This window comes from Lynx rufus, unplaced genomic scaffold (assembly GCF_022079265.1).
Source record: "Lynx rufus isolate CCGP_SWC_20201006 ecotype Redwood Valley unplaced genomic scaffold, mLynRuf1.p SCAF_18, whole genome shotgun sequence".
Taxonomy (NCBI): Eukaryota; Metazoa; Chordata; class Mammalia; order Carnivora; family Felidae; genus Lynx; species Lynx rufus.
The window spans coordinates 18,679,944-18,703,796 of NW_025814832.1; the positions used below are offsets into that span (position 1 = coordinate 18,679,944).

The window sequence follows — 23,853 nt, forward strand, 5'->3', positions numbered from 1 at the left end:
CGCCACAAGGGACTAGACCTTGAAAAATTATTTGTTGTGTTTTTTTATTTTTTTTCAGTTTACTTATGTTGTGAGACAGAGACAGAGAGAAAGAGAGAGTGCAAGGAGGGGAGGGGCAAAGATAAAGGGAGAGAATCCCAAGCAGGCTTTGCACTGTCAGTACAGAGCCCGATGTGGGGCTAGAACTCACAAACCGTGTGATCATGACCTGAGCCAAAATCAAAGGAGTCGGACACTTAACCGACTGAGGCACCCAGGAGCCCCGAAAAATTATTTGTTTTAATATGCCAAAGTTTGTGAAACAAATTCCTATAATTCATGTCAATCCTTACATCTAAATTGTCACTATTCTAAATACACTTCTAAATGGTATTTTACTAGTTCTACATAGAAACAAGAGGAAGAGAAAAAACTTTTTGAAATGTCACATCTTTATGCAGTGTTTTAATTTTTTTAAATTTCTCAGAGCATCTGTCTCTAAGTACAAAATGATTTGCATTCTCTTTCTTAAGAACATAAGAAGCGCATATGAAAATAAATAGTCTTCCTCTAAACCTTTAACACATCCTTAACATTCTATGTAAAATCTTGAATATAGCTTATAGGTGTCAAGATCATAAAAAAAATGGTTACTGACTTTTAGTTTCAAATGGAATCAAACCTTAAGCAAGCGTGATTTTAGTATAATAGACTTCTATTATACAATTCCGATAAAAGCAGCAGTCTCTTTTGTTAACATGATACCTAATTTTTAGCTATGAGACAAAAAATAGTATATATCTATATATCTGTATCTATATTTTTTTCTCTTAAGTGAAATTCTGTGCCAAACCTATAGTGTGGCACAAAAGATCGGCATGGAGTGGTATAAAAGACCCAACAGCAGATAAGTCAAACTTTTATTTTTCATTTTTAAGGTATGGATTTGTGAGGCTTGACAATGACCTTCAGCTTGGTGCCTGACCTGCAGTTAAGGCACATGAATACTAGGTGGACCCAAGCTAACTTAATTATGATTTCAGACCAATAATCTTAATCCTGGGAGTGAATTACTCAATTCAAGTGTAAATGTGTGGAAGGGATGGGGGATGGGAGGGAGAGAGAGCAGACAGAGAGGGAAGGACAGGGACACACACAGCATCCAACCCACACTAAGACCTTCATTCTCACCTACATTCTCCTAGATCTAAGCATAAAAATTTGCTGTGTGTAACAGTGGAAATTAACAGAAGATCAGCTCTTATTCACGATTACTTTTAGCTAGGCAGTGCATTAAGTACTTCATATAGATACACTCATTAAGCTTTACTATAACCATATGACATATATGTTGCTATTCCCATTGAAAAGATGAAGAGATCAAGGCCCAAAAACATAAAGAAACTAGCCTATGATCACATAGCTTGTAGGTGACCATGTCAGGTTTCTAAACTCTTGTGACTCCCAGAGCTATTATTCTTTTTCTTTTGTTTGTTTGTTTGTTTGTTTAGAGAGTGCGAGTGAGAGAGCAAGCAAGAATGGGGGAGGGACAGAGACAGAGGAAGACAGAATCCCAAGCAGGCTCCATGCTGTCAGCACAGCTCGATCCCAAGAACTGTGAGATCATGACCTGAACCCAAATCAAGAGTCAGACACTTAACCGACTGAGCCACCCAGGTGCCCCAAAGCCATTATTCTTAAGTGTTGTCAGTATCTTTTATCAGGTTTTCTCATCTGTAAAGTAGAATAAAAGAGTCCACCTTACTGGGATTGTAAAGGTAAAATAAAAAACCATAGAAAACTATTAATGAACACTATCGAATATTGTTAATATTAACAAAGCAAAATATTTTAAAAGATTTAATGTAAAATTACACTAACCCCCCATTGAACAATATGCAATCATGGCTTAACAAAATCTCTCTTTCAGATGACCTTCCCCTAAACCTGTACCTTTGAGTCAAAACCTTAGGAGGATTTGTGCATAAATCTGGCATGCTTTGGTAATTCAGAATAGCTTGACCTGAAAAGCCTCCATAGACAGACAGCTTTCCCATTTGCCAGTGACATCTCTCAATTCTGGCCTCAAGCTCTTGATTTGCTCCTCTCTAGGGGAGTGAGGATTTTCAAAGGATGGCTTATTATTCTCTTGGATCTTCTTTTCTATTCCTCTTTTTAGGAGAAGAAAGAGAATGTTTAAGAGGGCAGGATCAAAACCATTTGGTTTGTACCATGAACTCTCCATGGATATCTTTCCCTATCACTATTTGGTTTCAGTTCTAAAACCTTAGTGTGGGAGGACTGGTTTGTGTTATGGCAAAGTTAAAGCAACGATAACATTTCTTCATGCAATAATTCTTTACTAATTTTTTTAGGAATGTCTTTAGTATGTTTTCAGCCCACTTATAAGATCATGTGTTGGTTACCTTATGGCAATAGGTAACCAAATGGCTGTGGGTTCTGAAATAAATTTATATAATAGAAAAGTTGTTAAAACCATATTCGACTAGCGTGTGGATTTTTAAAATTCTAACCAGTTTTACACTTTGCAATAATTTTGAGATGGGAACAGAGGTAGATTTGCCTCAATTAAGTTTAATTTTTGTTGAGGTTAACATTAAAACTTGTTTACATTTTTTTAATAAATACCAGCTGGCCAAAGGAATTTAGATGTGACAGTTAATGGTCTAATTTCGGAACAATCTATAATTAAGTGCTTATAACAGACAAATCGCAACATAGATAAGTTACCTACAGATAATTTAGAGTTGATTTTGTTTTTTTTTCCCCCCACAGAAACATTTGGCCTACGACATTTATGTGAAAGTAAAAATCTAGGACTAACTCAATGCTAATTCTACCCTAGGAAACTGTTCTAATTGCATTTTAATATTTACTTTTCATACAGCTTACTCACTCAAATGTATTTTTCATTAAATCATTTTTCTATTACAAAATATGGTATTGTCTATTTTAGTCACTGATGCAAATTTACTTCATTTTATTCATCGCTCTGGGATCCCTTTGCTCTAATCAGATCTGCCTCCTAGGATCATCTGACACCCAGCTGGTCCTTAGTTCTTTACTATTGCTCATGGTACCTCTTCACTTGGGATGATCTCCTTCATCCATCGAATGATGTTTACCACTTCTTTCAAGATCTGGATGATGGGTGATTTTTGCTAAGAAATTTCTGCATGTTGTGACAAACCCTTTACTATGTACTAGTTTTGGGGGGTGGCAGGAGGATGCAGAATTGAATTAAAGGATGGGAGCTTTTGCTTCTGCTCTAAAAACATGCCCTGGAATATTATCTGAGCTACACCTTAGTCTGTGGGTTCTGTAATATTAGTAACAGCAAACTTTACTGAGCATATGCTATGTGCCAATTACAGTGCTAAGTGCCTGATGTGCATGATTTCACACAGGAGTATTAACTCATAAAGACCCACTAGGCGACTATTTCAAAGTCACACAGCTGATAATTTAGGAGCAAAGACATGAACGTCTGGGTTTGACATTTGCATTCAGAGCCTGTGCCTTCCCTACACCACGCTCAGGCCATTTCTCTCCTCAATCCACTTCCTTCATGTCTTTGCACTGTTTGTGACAAAACAGTATGTTCCTCTGAGCATGAAGACCACTCACATCCTGCTCCAGTTAACAAAGAACACTGCAAACAGCAGTTATTCAATAAAATAGACACATACGTATATATGTTCTAATCTGAATAATGAAAGTTTTTTTTTTTTTAACTCCATGTTTTATTTCACCATAGACTATTAAATAGTTCATGGAAAATATCCTAATTCCTTCATAATTCCTACTGAACTATGTTTTCTACATACAGGACATACTCAGTAAATGCTTCTTGAATTAATAAAAGACTGAAAGGCATTGAGTAGTTCAATTACTTTCTTTTTTTGTTTGTTTGTTTTAATGTTTATTTTATTTTAGAGAGAGAGACAGAGCGTGAGCAGGGGAGGGTAAGAGAGAGAGACACACACAGAATCCCAAGCAGTTTCCAGGCTCTGAGCTGTCAGCACAGAGATAGACGTGGGGCTCGAACTCATAAGCCGTGAGATCACGACCTGAGCTGAAGTCAGATGCTTAACCGACTGAGCCACCCAGGTGCCCCTCAATTACTTTCAAAATTAAAAACATGTTATATAAATGTATCCTCACCATCGTTTGTTTTTTTCATTTATCTTTTTTTTTCTCACATGAGAAAAAACAATACATCCAGAGAATAGAAATTAATTACATTAAGGGGATAATACTAATAAAGTTTCTAAGAGTCAACAGACTCCACCCAGTAAAAAGGCATATAATTTATGGCTAAAGACTGCTGCCGACCCACTGGTAAATACTGCTCCAAATCAGAGGAAACCACTATGGAATCCGCTTTAAGTTTCTGTTAAGTGTGGTGCCTGTGTGTTGTGGTCTGAATGTTTGTGTCCTCCCCACATTCACATGTTGAAACCCTAACCCTCAAAGATGATGGCATTAGGAGATGGGGCCTTAGGTCATAAGGGAGGAACTCATGAATGGGACTAGTGTTCTTATAAAAGAGATCCCACAGGCTTTCCTACTCCCTCCCCACATGAGGACATGAAGGTAAGCCTGCAACCTGAAGAAGGCTCTTACCGGGACCCTGCCAACACCATAATCCTGGACTTCAAGCCCCCAGAACTGTTAGAAATAAATGTCTGTTGTTGATAAGCCACCCAGTCTGTGGTATTTTGTTACAGTAGCCCAAGTGGACTATCATACTATATAATTTATACTAACTTGTCCTTATTTTACAATTTTGATCTAGATTAATGCCATTAAAAATTAAAATATACAGGTAACAGTTTGCATTATAATTCAAACATATGTAATTAAAATTTCCTTTCTATAAGCATGGCTTTTTGATTGTTGTTGTAGTACTTAATTTTTGGAGATAATTTAAAAGGAAGGCTTTTTTTTCTTGATATCTCAGCCACTAACAGATACTTTACAGTTTGATAAAAATTCTTTTCTTATGTAGGTTACACAGTTAATACTTTATTGTTTTAAAAAGTCAGTAAATCATTTTATGGTAATCATAAGCAATAATATTCAATTCATAACATTGATGTTCTTTCTAACTTACATCTATAATAATCTCTTCTTAAAAAAACATATTTCTTAAGCTATGCTCCTATCTATAATATCTCTTAAAGGTGGGTTTAATAAACCCCATCAGTATTTCACTAAAAGGACAAGGCAGCCTAATCTTGATTTAAAGGCGAGTTTACATTATTTGGTTTCAACAGTCCATTGGTTATTACAGCTTCACAGACACCGTTATGATAATGCATCTTAAAATTTCAACTCTTTGTTAAGGAAAATTTCTAATAAAAATCATAATCTAACAAGGACCACTGCACAATACATTCATTTTACTCTTTTATTCATTGAAGGAAAAAAGGCATAATGCACCCTTCTTTAAAGTCTATTAAGTCACATTATGTACTCCTCGTTGAGAAAGAGTAATTGAAAGAAATAACAGTAAAGAGGAATTAAATGTGCATTTACCTGTATTAGACATATCCGTAGGGCTGTTTTCTGAAGAAGTAATTGGAGTCTGTTCTGTTTTCTTGTATCCAGTTTTTATCTATGAAAGAAAAGGAAGAATATAAAATGTCATTTTCTAAAGTAGGTCAAAGACCAGACTAGAAGCTCACGTTAACATAAAAAGAATGGTTTATAAGATTAAAGCTGTGGTCCAAAAAATATGAAATCTCTAAAATTTTGGTATATTTATCTTCAAGCAAAGCATTTCAGAATTAAAGGTAACAACTGCTTTCAGTTCTATGCTGTCCAAGGACAACAAAACATAAGGCCATGTACCTTATCTTTGGAAAGGTATTATAACCCCAAATAAAAAAAAGTAGAAGAGGCTGACAGATAATCTTACACTCTGCATCTTATTAGCAGGCACTTGAAACTGAAATTACCTTTGATGAATTTTATTCCATTGATTGAAAGCCTACCTGAGTTTCCTATTTTGTTCTATAGCTAACATGGAATTTAAGAGTATATGCTCTATTTGTTTTAACTTTGATTTGTTAGGGCACTGCAGCAATTAGTAATTAACTGCTGATTTTGATGTAGAAACTCCTCCTTCTGTGTGATTCTACTGGGGTGAACTAGGTATTAGCATACACCCGTGAGGGAACCATATCCACCTACACTGGGTAATCAGGATTACTGTCTCACTGTGCAGGAGAATAAGCTGAGAACAAAAAGGTAGACTGCCTGTCTTCAGTCAAGCAGAAAATAGGAATAACAAGAAACCATTAGACACTTTCTGAAAATAAATATGACATGCCTAACACAGTTTTGAGTGCTATCTAGGCATATCTTTGCAAGGCCCTCCCTGATCTTGACTTTCTGAACCAAAGACACACTGACTTGAAAAACTGTATTATTGACACAGCACAGCATAAAATTCTTAAGCAGGAAAAAAAGAAAAGGTCTTTCAAGTAAATACCAAAATGTTAATAAACTGCATTGCCAAAATTATAATTCTATGTGTATGTAACAAACGTAAAAATATACAGACCGGATAAATATATAGAGAAATGTAAGATTACCTGATTTCTCCTAAAAGAAGATAAAATGGTATCTGTAGTTTGGGGAGTAGATGAGGTCTTTGGAATTAGTATTTCAGGGGGAGAAGGAAGAAGGCTAAATGTTGAGGCTTGTGGTCCATATTCTCCTGAAGCTTGTAAAAGGGATGTACAAGATGGATTTTCTAGATGACTGCCATCCGATTTTTGTCTTATGAAGGCTATCTCCCAAGCAGATTCTGACCTAGCATTAAAAAGCAATAACTTTATGGATAGGTTATGGATATGGTACAATTGAATTTTAAGATAATGTTTCAAATATTATGAAAATATACTTCTTTTAGGGTCTAAAGTATTTAAGTCTCTTAAATTACTATTTTTGAGAAGACATGTTAAAAAACTCATTCTACTTTATGGATAGGAGAGTTACCTTAACTTGGCTCTAGTAATTATGCTTTTTGCTTCTTCAAAGGATACACCAATCATAGATTCCCTGTTTATTGAGACAAGTTGATCTCCTGGCTTCAAACGTCCATCCTAACGAAAAAAGTAATATATATAAAGAAACTAATAATGATGGTTTAAAAAAAAAAAAAACTGATGTAACCAAACCAAAGAAAAATTTTAGTCAACAGTCTCTTAAAAAAAGAGTGAAAAGAAAATACTGGACAAAGAACCTCAATAGCAAAAAGTTTTTAGCTAGTTTGCCTACATGTGGATGAAATGGAATGGTTCGTGCATACACAGGCTAAATTTGCACATTAAGAATCCTGAAGACATACATGAATACATATATGCCTAGATTAAGACACAGCCTGCCTGGCACACCAGGAAAAGACCTGTTTTAAAAGCTTGGTACTACGTATGAGACAGATACAGCTCTGACTCTGTGATAAAGGAAATAATTCTAGAATATTTCAGAGTGCAAGACTCATTCACTTTAGTTTCTGAGCATTCCTGCATCTCTCATCCCACCAAATTGGTAAGATTCATTCCATAGTAAGATTAAAAAAAATTTTTTTTTAATGTTTCTTTATTTTTGAGAGTGACAGACAGAGCATGGGTGGGGGAAGGGCAGAGAGAGAGAGGGAAACACGGAATCCCAAACAGGCTCCAGGCTGTGAGCTGTCAGCACAGAGCCTGATGCAGGGCTCGAACCCATGGACTGGGAGATAATGACCTGAGCCCAAGTCAGACGTTTAGCCAACTGAGCCATCCAGGCACCCCTCCGCAGTAAGATTTCTAAAAATTCAGTCAAGGATCTTAGTTAGATTGATCCTACCCATATTTCAGCTCTTTACTAGATCCGTCATAACTCCTGTGATGCAGGTCTAGCTGGTTGTATATCCAGCTTTACTCATGTCCTACTAAGGATGACCACTTCTAACCGGCTGCCTTGCATTGTCTGCTAAGACCCAGCTCTGGCTATAACTAGCCTAACTGGATAAGAACAGAGCCTACTGATGACAAGATTTCATTTAATTTAATTTAAGTTTCTCAGTCTTTACCTGTCCTTTTCCTTAATTCAAACTGGAAAAGAAGAATGAGCTCTTTTCATTTTCAGCTCCTAAGACATGTCTCAATTATTCTCAAAGATAGAAGGCAATATTTCTGTAATGAGGGAAGAAGCTTATATGGTTAAAAGAGCTAGATTTTCACCCTAATGGCATTTAATTAAGTTCTACAAATTCAAGGAAATATCTCCCTTCAAAGTCTTATCTACGATATATTCTAAGATATATTCCTTGGAAAACTAACTGATCTTCAATCTGAACTTCATTATATATAATAATGGTAATCTATAGTTACTTCACTACTAAATAACAATAGCTATTTTTTTTGTTTTGTTTTTTAAAAAGATATTTAGTGAGGCACCTGGGTGGCTCAGTCAGTTGAGCGTCTGACTTCAGATCAGGTCATGATCTTGCGATCTGTGAGTTCGAGCCCCTCATCGGGCTCTGTGCCAATAGCTCGGAGCCTGGAGCCTGCTTTGGATTCTGTGTCTCCCTCTCTCTCTGCCCCTCCCCTGTTTGCGTTCTCTCTCTCTCTCTCTCTCTCTCTCTCTCTCTCTCAGAAATAAACATTAAACAAAATTAAAAAAAAAAGATACCAAGTGCTACCTCTTACACTGAATACTAAGTACATAGGAAAATAAATAAATATAAAATATTTATCAAAAAATTTTATGGAAATGTCATTTCAAATACTATGTAAAAGACACTATAACCTAAATGCATGACTCTACAACTCTTCTAAATTCTGAACATTACTCAAAAAATTAAACTAAAAACAATTTGATTTTAAAATACATAAAATTTGAAAATTTCAATTTTATAAATATAACTAGCAAAGTCAGAGAACACAACACAAGTGATATATTGACAAGTGATTTTTCCCCCCTTCTATTGACAAATGTATGAGGAGTAAAACACAATAGTAATGCTGGAAAAGACAAAGCAAAGTACCTACCAGAAGGATACTACATATTCAGTAAAACAAAAGAGCTTGTTTTATAAGATTTTATAAACACAGTTCTGTAGTTGCCTGGGCCCAAACCTTATTACAGAGTTTGGTTACATATGCATGTAAATCAACTCTATCCAGACATACTTAGATATTTATGTACATAAGCTTATAATTTAATATGCTAAATTTTTGTTTTAGAACAGCTATCTACCCAGGGTTAAGATGAAACAGTAACAAACAAGAAAAACAACCTTTCTGCCACAGGCAAAAAGATAAGGCTAATAATGGGGGAGAATAAACAAAATTCTAGAGTGCTTATTTCCAGGAGGAAGGGTGGGGAATGTGATCAGGGAACGGACACAGGAAGCCTGAGTAGTACCTCAAATTTTCTACTTCTTAAGTCTAAGTAACTCTAAGTGAACTCTAAGCAGATTCATAGGTGTTCATTCTATTTTTATGCTCCATTTATGTGTCAAATGTCACATCATCAAAAAGGAAAGAAATTCTCCATCCCCCCCAAATAAAAAGGAGCTCATAATATCTGCCCCAACAATGTGTTTAGCTAGCTGAATTATGTTTTGGTTTTATATTCCAGTTCTATATTGGAAGTAAGGGTCAAATAGAGAAATTTTTAATCTAATTTCAAAATAAATTAATAAGTAAGTGAAATTAAATAAATGTCATTATTAAATCCAGCCCTAGGCCATTTGGAATCTACAAAACAGCTCTTTATTGGAATCAGTTCAGTAAGGTAGATTACAACTAAAATTTAATGGCTATACTACTATTGACTTGTATCACAAAGCCTGGCAACAATTTAGGGAGAGAAAAGGGGAAAACGAAGACAGAAGAAAGGTCTGTTTCACTGGAGCAAAGCTTTCAAGGACACTAACAAGGAGGGGTATCTGGGTGGCTCAGTCGGTTAAGCGTCTGACTTCGGCTCAGGTCACCATCTCACGGTTCGTGAGTTCGAGCCCCACGTCGGGCTCTGCACTGACAGCTCGGAGCCTGGAGTCTGCTTCGGATTCTATGTCTCCCTCTCTCTCTCTCTCTCTGTCCCTCCCCTGCTCACGCTCTGTCTGTCTCTCTCTCTCTCTCTCAAAAATAAAAAAACATTAAAAAAAATTAAAGGACACTGACAAGGAAAAAAAAGGATTTTTTAGAATCAGGGTGGCAGACAGTACATACTGTCAGATGGCAGTTCTTCCATTTGGGCAGGGGCCTTCAGACACAGTGGACAGAAGAGGAAAGAGCAGGAGGTATGGCAGCCGGATAGACCCGAATGCTAATTTGAGCTCTACAACTTGCTAGCTAGATGTTCATAAACAATAGAGAGAGAGAGAGTGAAAGAGGGGAAGGGGGCTGGGAGAGGCACAAGAGCTAATCCACAAAAAACATAGATCTGAATTAAAAATTGTTGGAGGGAGCTCCCGTATCCACGTATCTTATATAGACCACAGCTGGCTGTCAGGGTTGCAGAGGAAAAGGCTACTGAAAACACATAGGTGGGGGCACCTGGGTGGCTCAGTTGGTTAAGTGTCTGCTCAGGTCATGATCTCATGGTTCGTGAGTTTGAGCCCTGCATTGGGCTCTCTGCTGTCAGCACAGGGCCTGCTTCAGATCCTCTGCCCCCCGCCCCTGCCCCTCCCCTGTTAGTGTGCTCTCGCATTCTCTCTCTCAAAGAAATAAAAAAATCAACATTAAAAAAAACCAGGTAGGCAACAGGATTTCAGCAGACCTGCTATCTTCCACATTTTCCTCTCAGACTGTACACTATTAACAGTACAGAGGGAAAAGCTCCCATGAACACAATTTAATGTATCTTATATTAAAGCACACTGAGGTACCGAAGTAGCATTTTCCATCAGGACAAGAGTCAGAAAAGGGAGGAAGAATAATGCCCTCTAACTGCAGCTTTTGGTGTTTATATATATTTTTTCCTTTACTAAAAAGTATTTACAGCGTTTTTTTTTCTTTGCCTCCTAGAATAAGATCTTAGCTGATCATGTGAATTTCTGAACCTGTTTAAAAGTCAGAACCTGCAAACTAAAACACAGCTATTTCCGTAAAAGTCTGGCATTCAAAACCAGTGAATCTTGCCCCAGTTGGATTAATGTATATGTGAAGATACTAACTTCGGGGACATGCTGAGGCCTCTTCCACACTGTCTGGGTTCTGATTCAGCAGTTACTGAGCAACTGCATAAGGCGCCAGGCAAGGCGCCAAGCACTTTCACATGCCCACCTTCAGGGTCTGCATTCTTTTGCATTGACATTTACAAAGATGTTGAAGTCATAACATATCCCTGACCATTTAGACACTTCTATTAAAAACCACCAGCACTGTTCATTTACAATAACCATTATATAGTTTTCTAAATAACATGTTATCATGTTATCAGAAACCATCTATACAGCCTGACTCTGATTTAACTAACTCTTGATTCCTGAATACTAAGGAAGGCTCCTGCAAGACTTCCCGTTCTTTTCCCATTACTTTCAGAAACTGTCAACTTCTTTTACTGCCAGTTACTAATATGAATTTAGGCAAGACGCTTAATCTCTATGAGATTCCATTTTCTTAGCTGTAAAGTGGAGATAAATACCTGTCACACAAGGTTGCTATTAGTAATTAAGTAACATAGATGAAATTCTAGCACACTGTAGGTGTCAAATAAAGGTGAGTTGAATCAGAATTCCATGCCTGTTGTAATTTTCGCATTGATAGCAAATTTAATCCTATTTACTCCTCAAATTAAGAACCTTTAAAGGCTGCCCATGGGTAGGAAAAGTTGAAATTCCTTACCTTCCCAGACTCAGCACAACAAACTACCTACAATCTACTTTCTCCAGCCTCACCATCCACCTTCCCTCCTCAGCATACAAATTCTTCAATCTATTCTCAGAAAATGTTGTTCACACCACCTACCCCACCACTTCTCCACCTGATGAACTGGCACTTAAACTTCACCGCCAAGTACAAACATTTGCTCTGAGATAAGTTTGCCCCAATCGCCTGGAATTACTTATCTGTTCCTCTCTCCCCAAAAGCACTTTTACTTATCTCAGTAATTACACTTACTTTGTGCTGTCCCTATTTGTCCACATAGCTTTTTCTCTCCTATTAGAGCACATTAATCCAGTGACTTCCAAACTAGCAGCCCTGATTTTTTTCAGTTGGCCAGAACCATGTCCTTTTCATGGTTGTTTCCCCCAGCCAGGTACACAATAAGCCCACAATAAATTAATCAGGGCCAGAAAACAGTCTGAGAAAATTAAGGTGGCTCAGACAGTAGTAATAATGGCAAAAGAGAAAAGAATGACTTGTAAAGTGAACCCTCTTGGTTTGCTACTTCCTTAGCTTCCACTGATGGGACTGGCTTCTAGACACTATGTCATCCAGAGGCCTTGGTCTGAGTTCCATGGTTAGGATCAGCACATTCTGAAAACAGACTTCCTCTGAAAGATAAATATGTCCTACTTCAATCCTCTGTGAACAATGACTTAACCATTAGTATCTACATCTGTGTGATCGCTGTCTTTACCTACAGGATTTGACTTAAAAAAAAAAAAGGTCCTGAATTTATCAAATTTAAGATGACATTGACTGTAAGATGGCCATTATTTTACACAGCATTAAGAGAAGAAAATGCTGCCAATTACACTATGAAATTGATTTTAAGACTCATCTCATAGAGCTTATATGTATGTGCTTTAATATAGGTCTTAGAATCAGTTAAATGATATATGAAATGTAGTATCAGGTTTGAAGAAAAGCTTTTGATCACTGCCTGCTTTCCTTACACTATTAGAAAAACAAAGAAGCAAAAACATGTGAAAACTTCAAAGAAAGTTTGTGTCCAGAATATAACACAAAGGACAAGGGAAGAAGGGGACCTGGTATGGAGCCAGATGGTGGCAGGGGAATGGGGAACAGGCAGAAACATGACAGAATGACTAAGGGATCATTCATTCATAAATATTAACTGAGCAATTAGTTTATGCCAGGCATCACTTTGGGGACTAAGGATATTATTGTGAATAAAACCAGATAGAATCCTCCCACCTAGGAAACATACTGTCTTGTGGTTCAGACAGAGTTGATAAAATAAGTACAGATATGGATGTGTGTTTACAAACTGAGATCGGTGATATCTCAGGAAAGAAACGGGATCTAGGAGCACATATAGGAAAAAAGAGCTGGCCTAAACTGGAGGGCACCGAGAACACATTCCTTAGGAATTAGTCTTTGAATAGATATTTGGAAGTCATGGCGGCGGCAGCATGGGTGTGTTCTGAGTCAGAGGGTATAGCATATGAGAAAGAACTTCAGGAAACTGAAAAAATACCGCTCTGGAAGCATAAAGATGGAAAGCCAGAGAAATAGAGGGCAGAAGTCACGTGATACAGGCAACTGAATATTAGTAAGATAGGCTGGGGAGGAAATAGGCATGGTTTATAAAAGCAGACAAAGCTATTGTGAGATCTGATTAAAAGCTATGTGCTGGTAGTGGAGATCAAGAAGACTGATGGGCTCATGTGATATTTAGAGAGTAAAAAAGTCAACAGCATGTGCTGATAAAACCGGGGATGAATGTTAAGGGAGAGGAAGTAGTTAGGCTGCCGTTAGGTTTTCTAACTTGGTACAACTGGAAGGTGTCATTCATCAAGTTTGGGAACAGAGGAAGAAGCTCTCTTTGGGAAGAGATGGCCAGATGAGGGTATGGTGTGACTATCATGAGTCTTGCCTCAACTACAGTGAGTTTGAGATGCCTTAAGGAGATCCAAGTGGAAATGCTGACCAAGCAACTGGACATGTGAGTATGAAGCTCAAAGGAGTATCTCAGCCAGAAAAAGGTCTAAGATTGAACACTAAAGACTCCAGACTGATATGGAACTGGCTGGTGGGGTGAAAAGGGCCTTGGAGTTCTCATATTTCCTCAGTACCTAGTACATCTAATCTCATCCTATAGGCTGTCTCTAACACTTTGAGCTGGAAGAATCTTTCCTTCTATTGCAATGGAAAAATTGTCAAGATGCCCCAAGTTTGAATATGTTTTTCAAAGAAACATGGTATTTTGGTTACGGAACCAGTACTGTATTTTGTATTTCCCAGTAGGAAAACATTCATGCATGTGTAAGGGGGTGGGGGTGAGGGTTCAGGCAGCTGTGATTAATTAAAGATTTCTTCTGAGTTCCAATAGCCCTCTAACATATGAAGTTTGGGAATATAAATGCAATATAATCCATCTATAAGCTTGGGGATTACCTATACTGTAATTCTCAAACAACAGAATATTATAATTAGAGCAAGTGAAAGCACTCATATGCATTTAAAAATATGAAGGTGCTCAGTTCAGCAACTTAATAAGGATAATCTTATGAGCCTGTGTTTCCTATTGTATGAATGCATCTACTATGCAGAAATTTTGCACAGATTAGAAATTTATTAACATGCCTAACAGTATTTGGAACACAGTAAATGCTATTATTAATAAAAACATTTAAAAATAAAACTGCACCAATTTGTATTTGCAGAATAAATATGCATGTAACTCTCCATCTTGAGGAAGTATACAGAAATGAGTGTGAGCATTGCAAGTGTATTTATTCTTCTCTGTCTCCACGTTTCTCTGTTTTGGCTGTTTTCTTCCTTTGGACTTGACCAGATACTGTCAAGAAACATTAATAACTCTGTGCTGCTCTCTAGTGGTAAATATAGAATATAGTCCATTAAATGACTACTTTTTGATAGCCTTCCAAACAATGAAATTCTAAGAAAAACCAGTAAGAGAAAGTATTTAATTTCCCAGTCTGCTACCACTGATAGCAGATTAAGTGTCACTCAGCATGTTATCACTTTATTATTTTAACTATAAATATGTTTCATTGGAATAAAAAAGCACAAACTGATACGTATCATAATAGCAAATTTTTATCACTTGTTAGATACCATGATCTATTATTACATTGTATGAAGTGTGGTCTAAGAAATAACTTGGCTATAGTGAACACACACACACACACACACACACACGCACGTCCCTCAACTAAAGCAGTCATAAACACCTCAATTCTTACAAGACTAATTTTATTTTTTGTTTGAATTTGTTAAACACTTTAGTATTTAAGTAAACTTTATTTGGTTAATAATTTAAATTCAATAGCTAAAAGTCTGTATTATTATATATCCTAAATTTATTATATAACACTTACAACATGGTAAGTGTATCCTATTATCTCAACAAGCTTGAAACAATTGAAATCATTTCTACTAATTTCGAAATTATTGGCGAAACTAATTTTTTTTTCCTAACAAGGGGAATAAAAATCCAGTTGCCTAGATAAACTACTTGCTAAACAAATGTTTGGGGTGAGGGTGGAGGTAAGGGCAGGACTATTTATTGAATCAAAATAACTAACAGAACAACAATATGAATAAACTTAATGTTAAAAGGATCCTTTCTCATGCTCTATAGCTTGTTGTTAATACAATTATTTTATGAAATTCTTTATATCCTATATCTCTCCGAAAAGGACTGCAGGCAATTTTCAACAAAAGACAGATAGAATCACATTAGTAAAACAGATATGGCAAATGAAATTCAGGAGGAATGAAAATGAAAATATAGTAACTAGTTTGTTAACTAAGTTGTTGATATTGTACTTCAAATGTGGATCTGAGCTTTCTAGCAACCAGAGCAAAAAGGAAATCATGATTTATATATTTCTTATAAGAAAGAGGGGAGTAAGGCTTTCTAATTTGTAAAAAAAGAAAAAAAAGATATTTTCTGGTCTTAAATCTAAATCTAATTTCTCATGCGGGCAACTAATGCGTGATATAAATAACAAACTAAACAAGAATTACTGCAAATTCAGAGATGAGCAGAATTTATATGCTGAGTTTGTATATTTTGCATTTAGGAGAGGCTAAATATGAAGGTACTTCCAGTTTAAGTGATCTGACTTAATCCAAATTCAGCAGTGGAGAGATAACATGCCTTCAAATACAATTTCTCAAAATCAGACTTTGGATAAGAGTTAAATAGTATATTATTAAAAATATATAACCTTTAGTTAAGAGTTTGAAGTCTGGGGGCACCTGGGTGGCTCACTTGGTTACGTGTCTGACTTCAGCTCATGATCTCACCGTTTGTGAGTTGGAGCCCCGTGTTGGGCTCTGTGCTGATAGCTCAGAGCCTAGAGCCTGCTTTAGATTCTGTGTCTCCCTCTCTCTGCTCCTCCCCTGCTCGCAGACTCTCTCTCTCTCTCTCTCTCAAAAATAAATAAACATTAAAAAAAAAAAAAGATTCTGAAATCTGTTATTTTCCGATTTATTTCATGTTTACTTCCTATTTATTTGTTAGGTTAAAGCTCCTTGAAGGTAAAGGCCTATCTTCCAGTTCTTACAAGATCTTTCACTGAGAAATAGTCACCGGGGACATTCAATTAATACTAAAAACTTACTGATGTAGTAGGAAAACAAACCTCACCACTAGTAGGTTTGGTTTTTGGTGAAGTATTATTTTTATTTTAATTTTTACCTTGTAACAGTCTCCTCCAGGAATAATTTCCTGAATATATACCAAAGGACCTTCATTCCGGTTAATTCCTCCAAGGATCTTCAGACCAAGGCCCGTTTCCTTGGTAACTGTAATCATCTGAAAGGCAGGATCCCTAAGATAAAGTAAATTAGCACTCACAGGTTAGCCTAGAGGATCTATGCCCACTTTTTCTTCAAACTACTTGTTAAATCAAATTCTTAGATCTAGATAACCCCATATACTCAGTACATACCAGTAACAACATTTAGAAAAGTATGATGACAGGAAAATAATCAAATGGATTCTGTTATCTGTAGTATTTTTTTTCTATAAAAACAAACCATAGAAGAAATTATAGCAATAGTGTTTATTTCTCTGTTGTAGAAGGAAGAAAAATACCTTCAACATATAATTTAAATATATTTAAAGGTTTATTAAAGGTAACTGAACAGATTTCCCTTTTTAGCTGGCTTCTTAGACTACACTGACGGATCAATCCCAAAATTAAAGATTTTATTGAGTTAGGTAAGTGACTTTTTAAAAGACATGTTGGCAGTCATTTAAAGCAAAATAAATATGACCTCCATTTGAATATCAAAAAGAAAAGTTTATCTTTTTAATTTCAGAAGAGTATTTTCTGATAGAAAGCACGTGCTCATCCATAATTTCTGTCAAACGTTAAGAACAATGACATTAGAAAAGAAGGAGGGGTGCCCGAGTGGCTCAGGCAGTTAAGCATCTGACTTCAGTTAAAGTCGTGATCTTGCAGTTCATGAGTTTGAGCCCCATATTGGGCTCTGTGCTGACAGCTCAGAGCCCGCAGTCTGCTTCAGATTCAGTGTCTTCCCCTCCCTCTGCCCCTACCCCACTTGTTCTCTGTCTCTCAAAAAATAAATAAATACTAAAAATTTTTTTTAGAAAAAGAAAAGAAGGAACTGTCAAAAGAATTCTATAAAAGGCATACCCTCAAATTGTGTTTCTGAACACTCCAGTCAGAGTCGAGACTTTTATTGGTCAAAGAGGGCTTGAACACAGTTTCAAATAAGGCTTAGGGCTGCCTGCTTACATATGATGTAACTGGGGTTGTGCTAAGCAATATACATACACTATGCTATTCAACTTAGCATTTATACAACTCCTAAGATTATTACCCTCATTTTTCTGAAAGCACCAAAGTCTGGGAAGGTTAACTTGGTGGTCTAAGGTTATAAAGCTGGAGAACAGCAATGGAAACCCAGTTTGTGTTACTCTAGAGGCGAAATGTGGTATAAGATATGCTTCGTGGTCGTATTAAAGCCAGTGATGAATATTGGAGCTATCTTCACACATATCAAAAAAACTGAAACTGGTATTAAAAAAGGTGCCTCGTATCTTAAATATGATTACAGTTTTTAGAAAAAGCTTTCTTAGCTTCTGCCACAAGAATTCTAACTATATCTTTAAGAAAGCATGTATTCAAAAGTTAAATAATAAAAAAGACAGGATGAAAAAAATTAAAATACAAAAAACCCCACAAAACCTTATAAGCCTTCCTGCTTTTGAATATTTTGCTCTCTACACAGGACATTGTTCAGGGTTGCATTATACAGAATTAAGCTCTGGTGTTGGATGGCCTCTCTGGTTACTAGGGCAACGGTCAATTAGCTAGAAAAAGAGGCAGAAGGGACTAGGTCCACAATGTTTCACTGTTACAGATTTCAGAAGCTCAGCCCACTTTTGATGGAATATTAGGTTATAAGGGCATAAAAGAATGAAGCTTAGAATTGAGAGAGGGGGGGAGAGGGGGAATTAAGGCACCTCATTAGGTACCTCGTATAACCTCTTAAACCCTCCAAATGCAAATTTCCTTCAATGGGGGATACTCAAATCTCCACCATATATTAGTGCTTCAGTAAAGGATCCCTCTTTTTCTAATTGTCAACAGAATTTCTGTATTTTGTACAGCATTTATTTGCCAGGACCTTATGTTACAACTCCCTTATGTTAAAATTTTGTATTATTTACTTTTTCTTAGCTATTAGAAATAGTTCTGCTGCTCAACTTTAATCCCAGAGAATTACAAGTTAAAACTAGGCAGAGATATTGCTATTTACTTACAAGATCAACATATAATTTAAAACTGTGACAACATACTCCAGTGACAAGGCTGTGGAAAAAGAGGTACTCTTGTACATTGTTGATGGGAATGCAAAATGGCATAACTTCTAATGAGGGAATTTGGTAAACTCTAAGTTTACCCTCTGATCCAGAAATCCCATTTCTAGGAATCTATCCCAAAGATACTCTAGCAAAAAAATACAAAATTACGTGTATACTAGGTTATTTATTTTCGCATAATTTGAAATCTTCAAAAATTGCAAATAATGGGTGTCTATCAATAAGGTGCTGGCTGAATAAACTATGGTAAATTGATAGGATAGAATACATAGTTACAAAAGGTACAAGAAAGACATTTATAGACTGATATGAAGAGACCACCAGGATATAATTTTAAAAATTTATATATATATATATATATATATATATATATATATATTAAAGGCAAGATCAAAGAGTATATATAATATGCCACCTTTTTGTTAAGAATATGCTGGTGAGTGGAAACTGGGAGGTGGAGCCTGGATGTTGGGGCCATATTGACTCAGTCATATGATTCTTTCCCATGGCCTTGATTTTGCCTTAAGTAGTTGGACAAAACTCTCTGCTGTCCCAGAAAGTAAAACTGTTCAGCACCAGAGCATAAAGCTGTGCATGGAGCTCTCTGCACACACCACAGATGAGCCTGGCTGGTGACCCCTGGATACCAGAACTTTCCAGTGCTCTCAGGATGTGATGTCAGAGAAAGACATCCTGAGTTTAACCAGCCTGACATCCTTCTCCAGGGAAGACCTGTGAACCTGAGCTGAAGGGCTAATGTGCATGTGTTTACTATGAATAAGAGCTTTGAGGTAAAAATATTGACTCAAGTGTGTATATATATACACACACAAATACATATATATATATATAAAACATGTGTATATATTTATATGTATATTATTTGCTTATCCAAAAAGAAGCACAGGGAAAGAACCAAAAATAAAAATGGTTATCTATAGGAAGAATGAGGGCACAGAGTGAATGAAAGACAAGAATGCCTTATTCTATGAGTTACAGGTTTGCAAAATGGCCACAAGTTCTTCCCATCGCTGTCTGTATGCCCTGTAGAATGTGACTTTACTGTTCCTTCCATTAAAAAGTAGAGTCTAGGGGTGCCTGGGTGGTTCAGTTGGTTGAGCATCTGACTTCAGCTTGGGTCATGATCTCACGGTTCGTGAGTTCGAGCCCCGTGTTGGGCTCTATGCTGACAGCTCAGAGCCTGGAGCCTGCTTCAGATTCTGTGTCTCCCTCTCTCTCTGCTCCTCTCCCACTCATGCTCTGTCTCTCTCTTTCTCCTTCAAAAAAATAAATAAAAACATTAAAAAAAAAAGTAGATTCTATATCTATACCCCTTGAATTTGGACTTGGCTATCTGAATTGCTTCAGTCAATGACAGACCAGCAAATGTAAGGGAAACAGACATTTGAAAAACACTTGGGCTTGTTGCTGGGAACCATTCCACCATCCTGTGAAAAAGCCTGAGCTAGCCTCTTGGAGAATGAGACCAGGTTCAGAGAGACAGTCATCCAGACTTTCCAGATGAGGCCCCAGAAATGTGAATGAGGCCATCCTACACTATCCGATACATACCAGAACAACCAAAGCACGAGAAAAAATAAATGCTTGCTGTTTCAAGGCAATTCGGGTGGTTTGTTACTCAGCAAAAGTTAATCTTACATTATCTTATTTTGATACTTGAATCATAAAATATTTTAAATATTCAAAATATCAGATCAAATTTTTAAAAAAGCAATTTCTATAAAGAATTATAAAAAAGAATGCAGAATTTATCCCATACATTGATTTACATTGGAAAGTAATTATTGATCAACTTCCTAATTATTGCTTTAGACCAGTTAGCTGTATAAAATTTTGAACTAAAAGCTCATTAACATTCTGTATATTTCAAACTATGTAGCTCAAAACATATTACATTTAATTTTAAAATTACTTTTCAAGTAGACTGGATGATACCACAGCAGGTGTATTTTTATTCATGATTTTACCACAGGAGCCTTGGATTTAACCACTGTGTAAATGAAGATCTTGATGAAGAGTCTAGAAATTCTTCTTTTCCTAAGAATGGAGAAGTAGAAAATAAATTTTCATGCCTTAAGAGTAGTCAAATTCGATTTCAATTTTGCATAAAAACATCACATACACTTGGTATGTAAATGATATGCATTTATATAGACACGTTAGAGGTTGATAATATCTAAGAAATATAAAGACAGTTCTCCAGATAGAGAGAGAGAGAGAGAGATAGCTATAGCTATAGGGTTATATTCACATCATTATCTGTATCTATATAAAATTGGCATTTTCTGGCAGAGATGAAAAATACAGTTAAGCTTTAGGTAACTATATAGCTTCCACCATTAATACACTTAAATCACATACTAATAAAACACTGTGACAAATATCTCTTGTGAGCACAAGGCTAGTAAGTTGTTTTTTTTTTAATGTTTATTTATTTTTTATTTTTTTAATGCTTTTATTCATTTTTGAGAGACAGAACACTGGTTCGGGAGGGGAAGAAAGAGAGAGGGAGACAGAATCTGAAGCAGGCGCCAGCCTCTGAGCTGTCAGCACAGATCCCAAAGCAGGGCTTGAACCTACAAACAGTGAGATCATGACCTGAACCAAAATCAGATGCTTAACCAACTGAGCCACCCAGAAGTCCCATTAATGTTTATTTATTTATTTTGGAAAAGCAGAGAGAGAGAGAGAGAGAGAGAATGCACAAGTAGGGGAGGGGCAGAAAGAGAGAGGGAGACACAGAATCACAATCAGGCTCCAGGCTCCAAGTTGTCAGCACACAGCCTGACATAGGGCTTAAACCCATGAACCACGAGATCATGACCTAAGGCAAAGTCAGGCGCTCAACCGACTGACTGAGCCACCCCGGCGCCCAGGCTAGAAAGTTTATAGTCAGAATATCTGTAAGATAATTATACAATACACTGTTGAAAAAACAGAAATTCCTATTGTCATACCAACTATCTTGAGGGACTTCTTGTAGATCCAATATTACTCTGAATCATATCATTCCACAAGCTTCTTAAATACTTTCCTGTGAAAAGAAAAAAAAATATGTGTGTGTGTGTGTGTGTGTGTATATATATATATATATATATATATATATATACACACACATGATTTTAATGTCTCATGTGGCTCCACTGTGAAAATTGAAAAGAATGATGCAGTTTCATTTAATTAAAAAAAGTTGTATTTGAACAGAAGTTTACCATCTCTGCATAAGAAATATGGATAAAGTACAGAACCTTAAAAGCCACTGGGAACATTTAGCACAACCCTCTTATTAAAGAAATGAATAGCTAGATTCAGAAATTGTGTGCTTTCCCCACACAAGTGAGAAATAGTGGTTGTTTTTCTAGCTAGCATTCAGACTTCAAAGCCTAAGTGTGGTGGACCTTGACATCAGATAGGCCTAGATTCCAATGTGACCTTCTTCTCCAGGCCTTAGTTTCTTCATAGGTACAGTAACTACCTTGACTGTAGTGATGGTTTTACAAATGAATGCACATGTCAAAACTTACCAAATTCTCTCACTATAAATAGGTACTGTTTATTACAAGTCAATCATATCTTAATAAAGCTAAATTTTTAAAAACCTGATGAATCTGATTTTTATTTACAGTTGCCAGAGGGGAAGGGCTGGTGGGGGGTGTGGGGTGGGGGGTAGAGACTGGCAAAATGGATGAAGGGGAGTGGGAGATACAGGCTCCCAGTTACGAAATGAGCAAGAAATAAATAAATCACAGGGATGAAAAGTCCAGCATAGGAAATAAAGTCAATGATATTATAATAATGTTGTATGGCAACAGATGGCAGCTACACGTGTGGTGAACACAGCATAATGTACTGTTGTAGAGTCACTATGTTGTGTACCTGAAACTAATGAAACACTGTGTGTCAACTATACTTCAATAAATTTTTCTTAAATAAAATTATCTAAAAACAAAAAAAGGGGAAGCTTGACCTTGGCATATATCTTCCTTCCCTTCAGAGAGCCCACTTATAAGAGTATAAATTCATAATGTACATGAATAAATGTACATGTTAAATGTTCAACAAATTTCTGGAAGACAAAAAATAGGGAGGTGATAACGGATAAAGGAAGGCTGAAGAAGCTGAAAATTAGGGCAAGCCTTCTTAAATATTTTCGAGTTTGAGCACACACAGAGAAAATCGGAATATATGTACAAAGCACCGGGGTAAACAGAGGCGGCATGCTATACCTCTGAGGAGCTACAGGAAGTCAGTAACTCAGCACACCAGTAACTGACTCAAAGCAAAATTCTGGCCTTGGAAACAGCTGGACAGAAATGCAGGACAAAACTATCTTGCAGAATCCCACACAGGCTGAGGACTCGGGGACCCAAAGTTCGAGGAAGAGCAAAACTGAGGCAGAGAACTAAAATCAAGGGGATCATCCCAGCCCTTCACTAACCATTGAATGATGAAGAAATCACAGATTCTGCTGTAAATAATTTGAATAGACCCTGAAGAAAGAGCCAAACACCTTCTGGGAACCTAACATAGTGTTGTTCCACTAGCCTGGGTGTTAAAATCCTGTTTCAACTTTCACAGTCCCTGTGGTAGCAAGCAACAGGAACAGGGGAAGCATGCAGATCAAAAGCAGCAGAAAAATGAAGCCAAAGTGAGTAAGATCCCCATCTAGTGGTGATTTGTCTTTACTGGACACAGGGTCCCCAGGTGATGAAACATACCCACGTCTAATGGCTATGTCGTTGTTAAACTATACAACAGATTTCATATAATGTCATACTTAACAAGGCAGTTTTAAATATTTCTACTTAAATTATTAAAATAAAATTTACCTATTTAAATTATTTTATTCGCTTAACATGCCTGACAGTGTCCTAAGTGCTTGAGGTGAGCTTAAAAAGCACAGTCTAGGGGCACCTGGGTGGCTCAGTCGGTTAAGCGTCTGACGTCAGCTCAGGTCATGATCTCGTGGTCCGTGAGTTCGAGCTCCACATCGGGCTCTGTGCTGACAGCTCAGAGCCTGGAGCCTGTTTCAGATTCTGTGTCTCCCTCTCTCTGACCCTCCCTGTTCATGCTCTGTCTCTCCCTGCC

At 36.8% G+C, this 23,853-nt stretch overlaps 1 protein-coding gene across 1 annotated transcript in view; it reads right to left on the bottom strand.

The window, feature by feature from the left end:
* STXBP4 (syntaxin binding protein 4) overlaps positions 1 to 21,803 on the bottom strand; it is a 153,239-nt gene extending 131,436 nt beyond the window's left edge. The window contains exons 1-6 of the mRNA XM_047081003.1: positions 21,723 to 21,803; positions 20,678 to 20,802; positions 16,588 to 16,720; positions 7,009 to 7,115; positions 6,603 to 6,822; positions 5,542 to 5,620 (exon numbers count right to left, since the gene is read on the bottom strand). Of these exons, the coding sequence (XP_046936959.1) occupies positions 5,542 to 5,620; positions 6,603 to 6,822; positions 7,009 to 7,115; positions 16,588 to 16,720; positions 20,678 to 20,724 (586 nt within the window). The 5' untranslated portion in view covers positions 20,725 to 20,802; positions 21,723 to 21,803. The remainder of the gene's footprint in view (positions 1 to 5,541; positions 5,621 to 6,602; positions 6,823 to 7,008; positions 7,116 to 16,587; positions 16,721 to 20,677; positions 20,803 to 21,722) is intronic.
* Between the last annotated feature and the right edge of the window lie 2,050 nt (positions 21,804 to 23,853).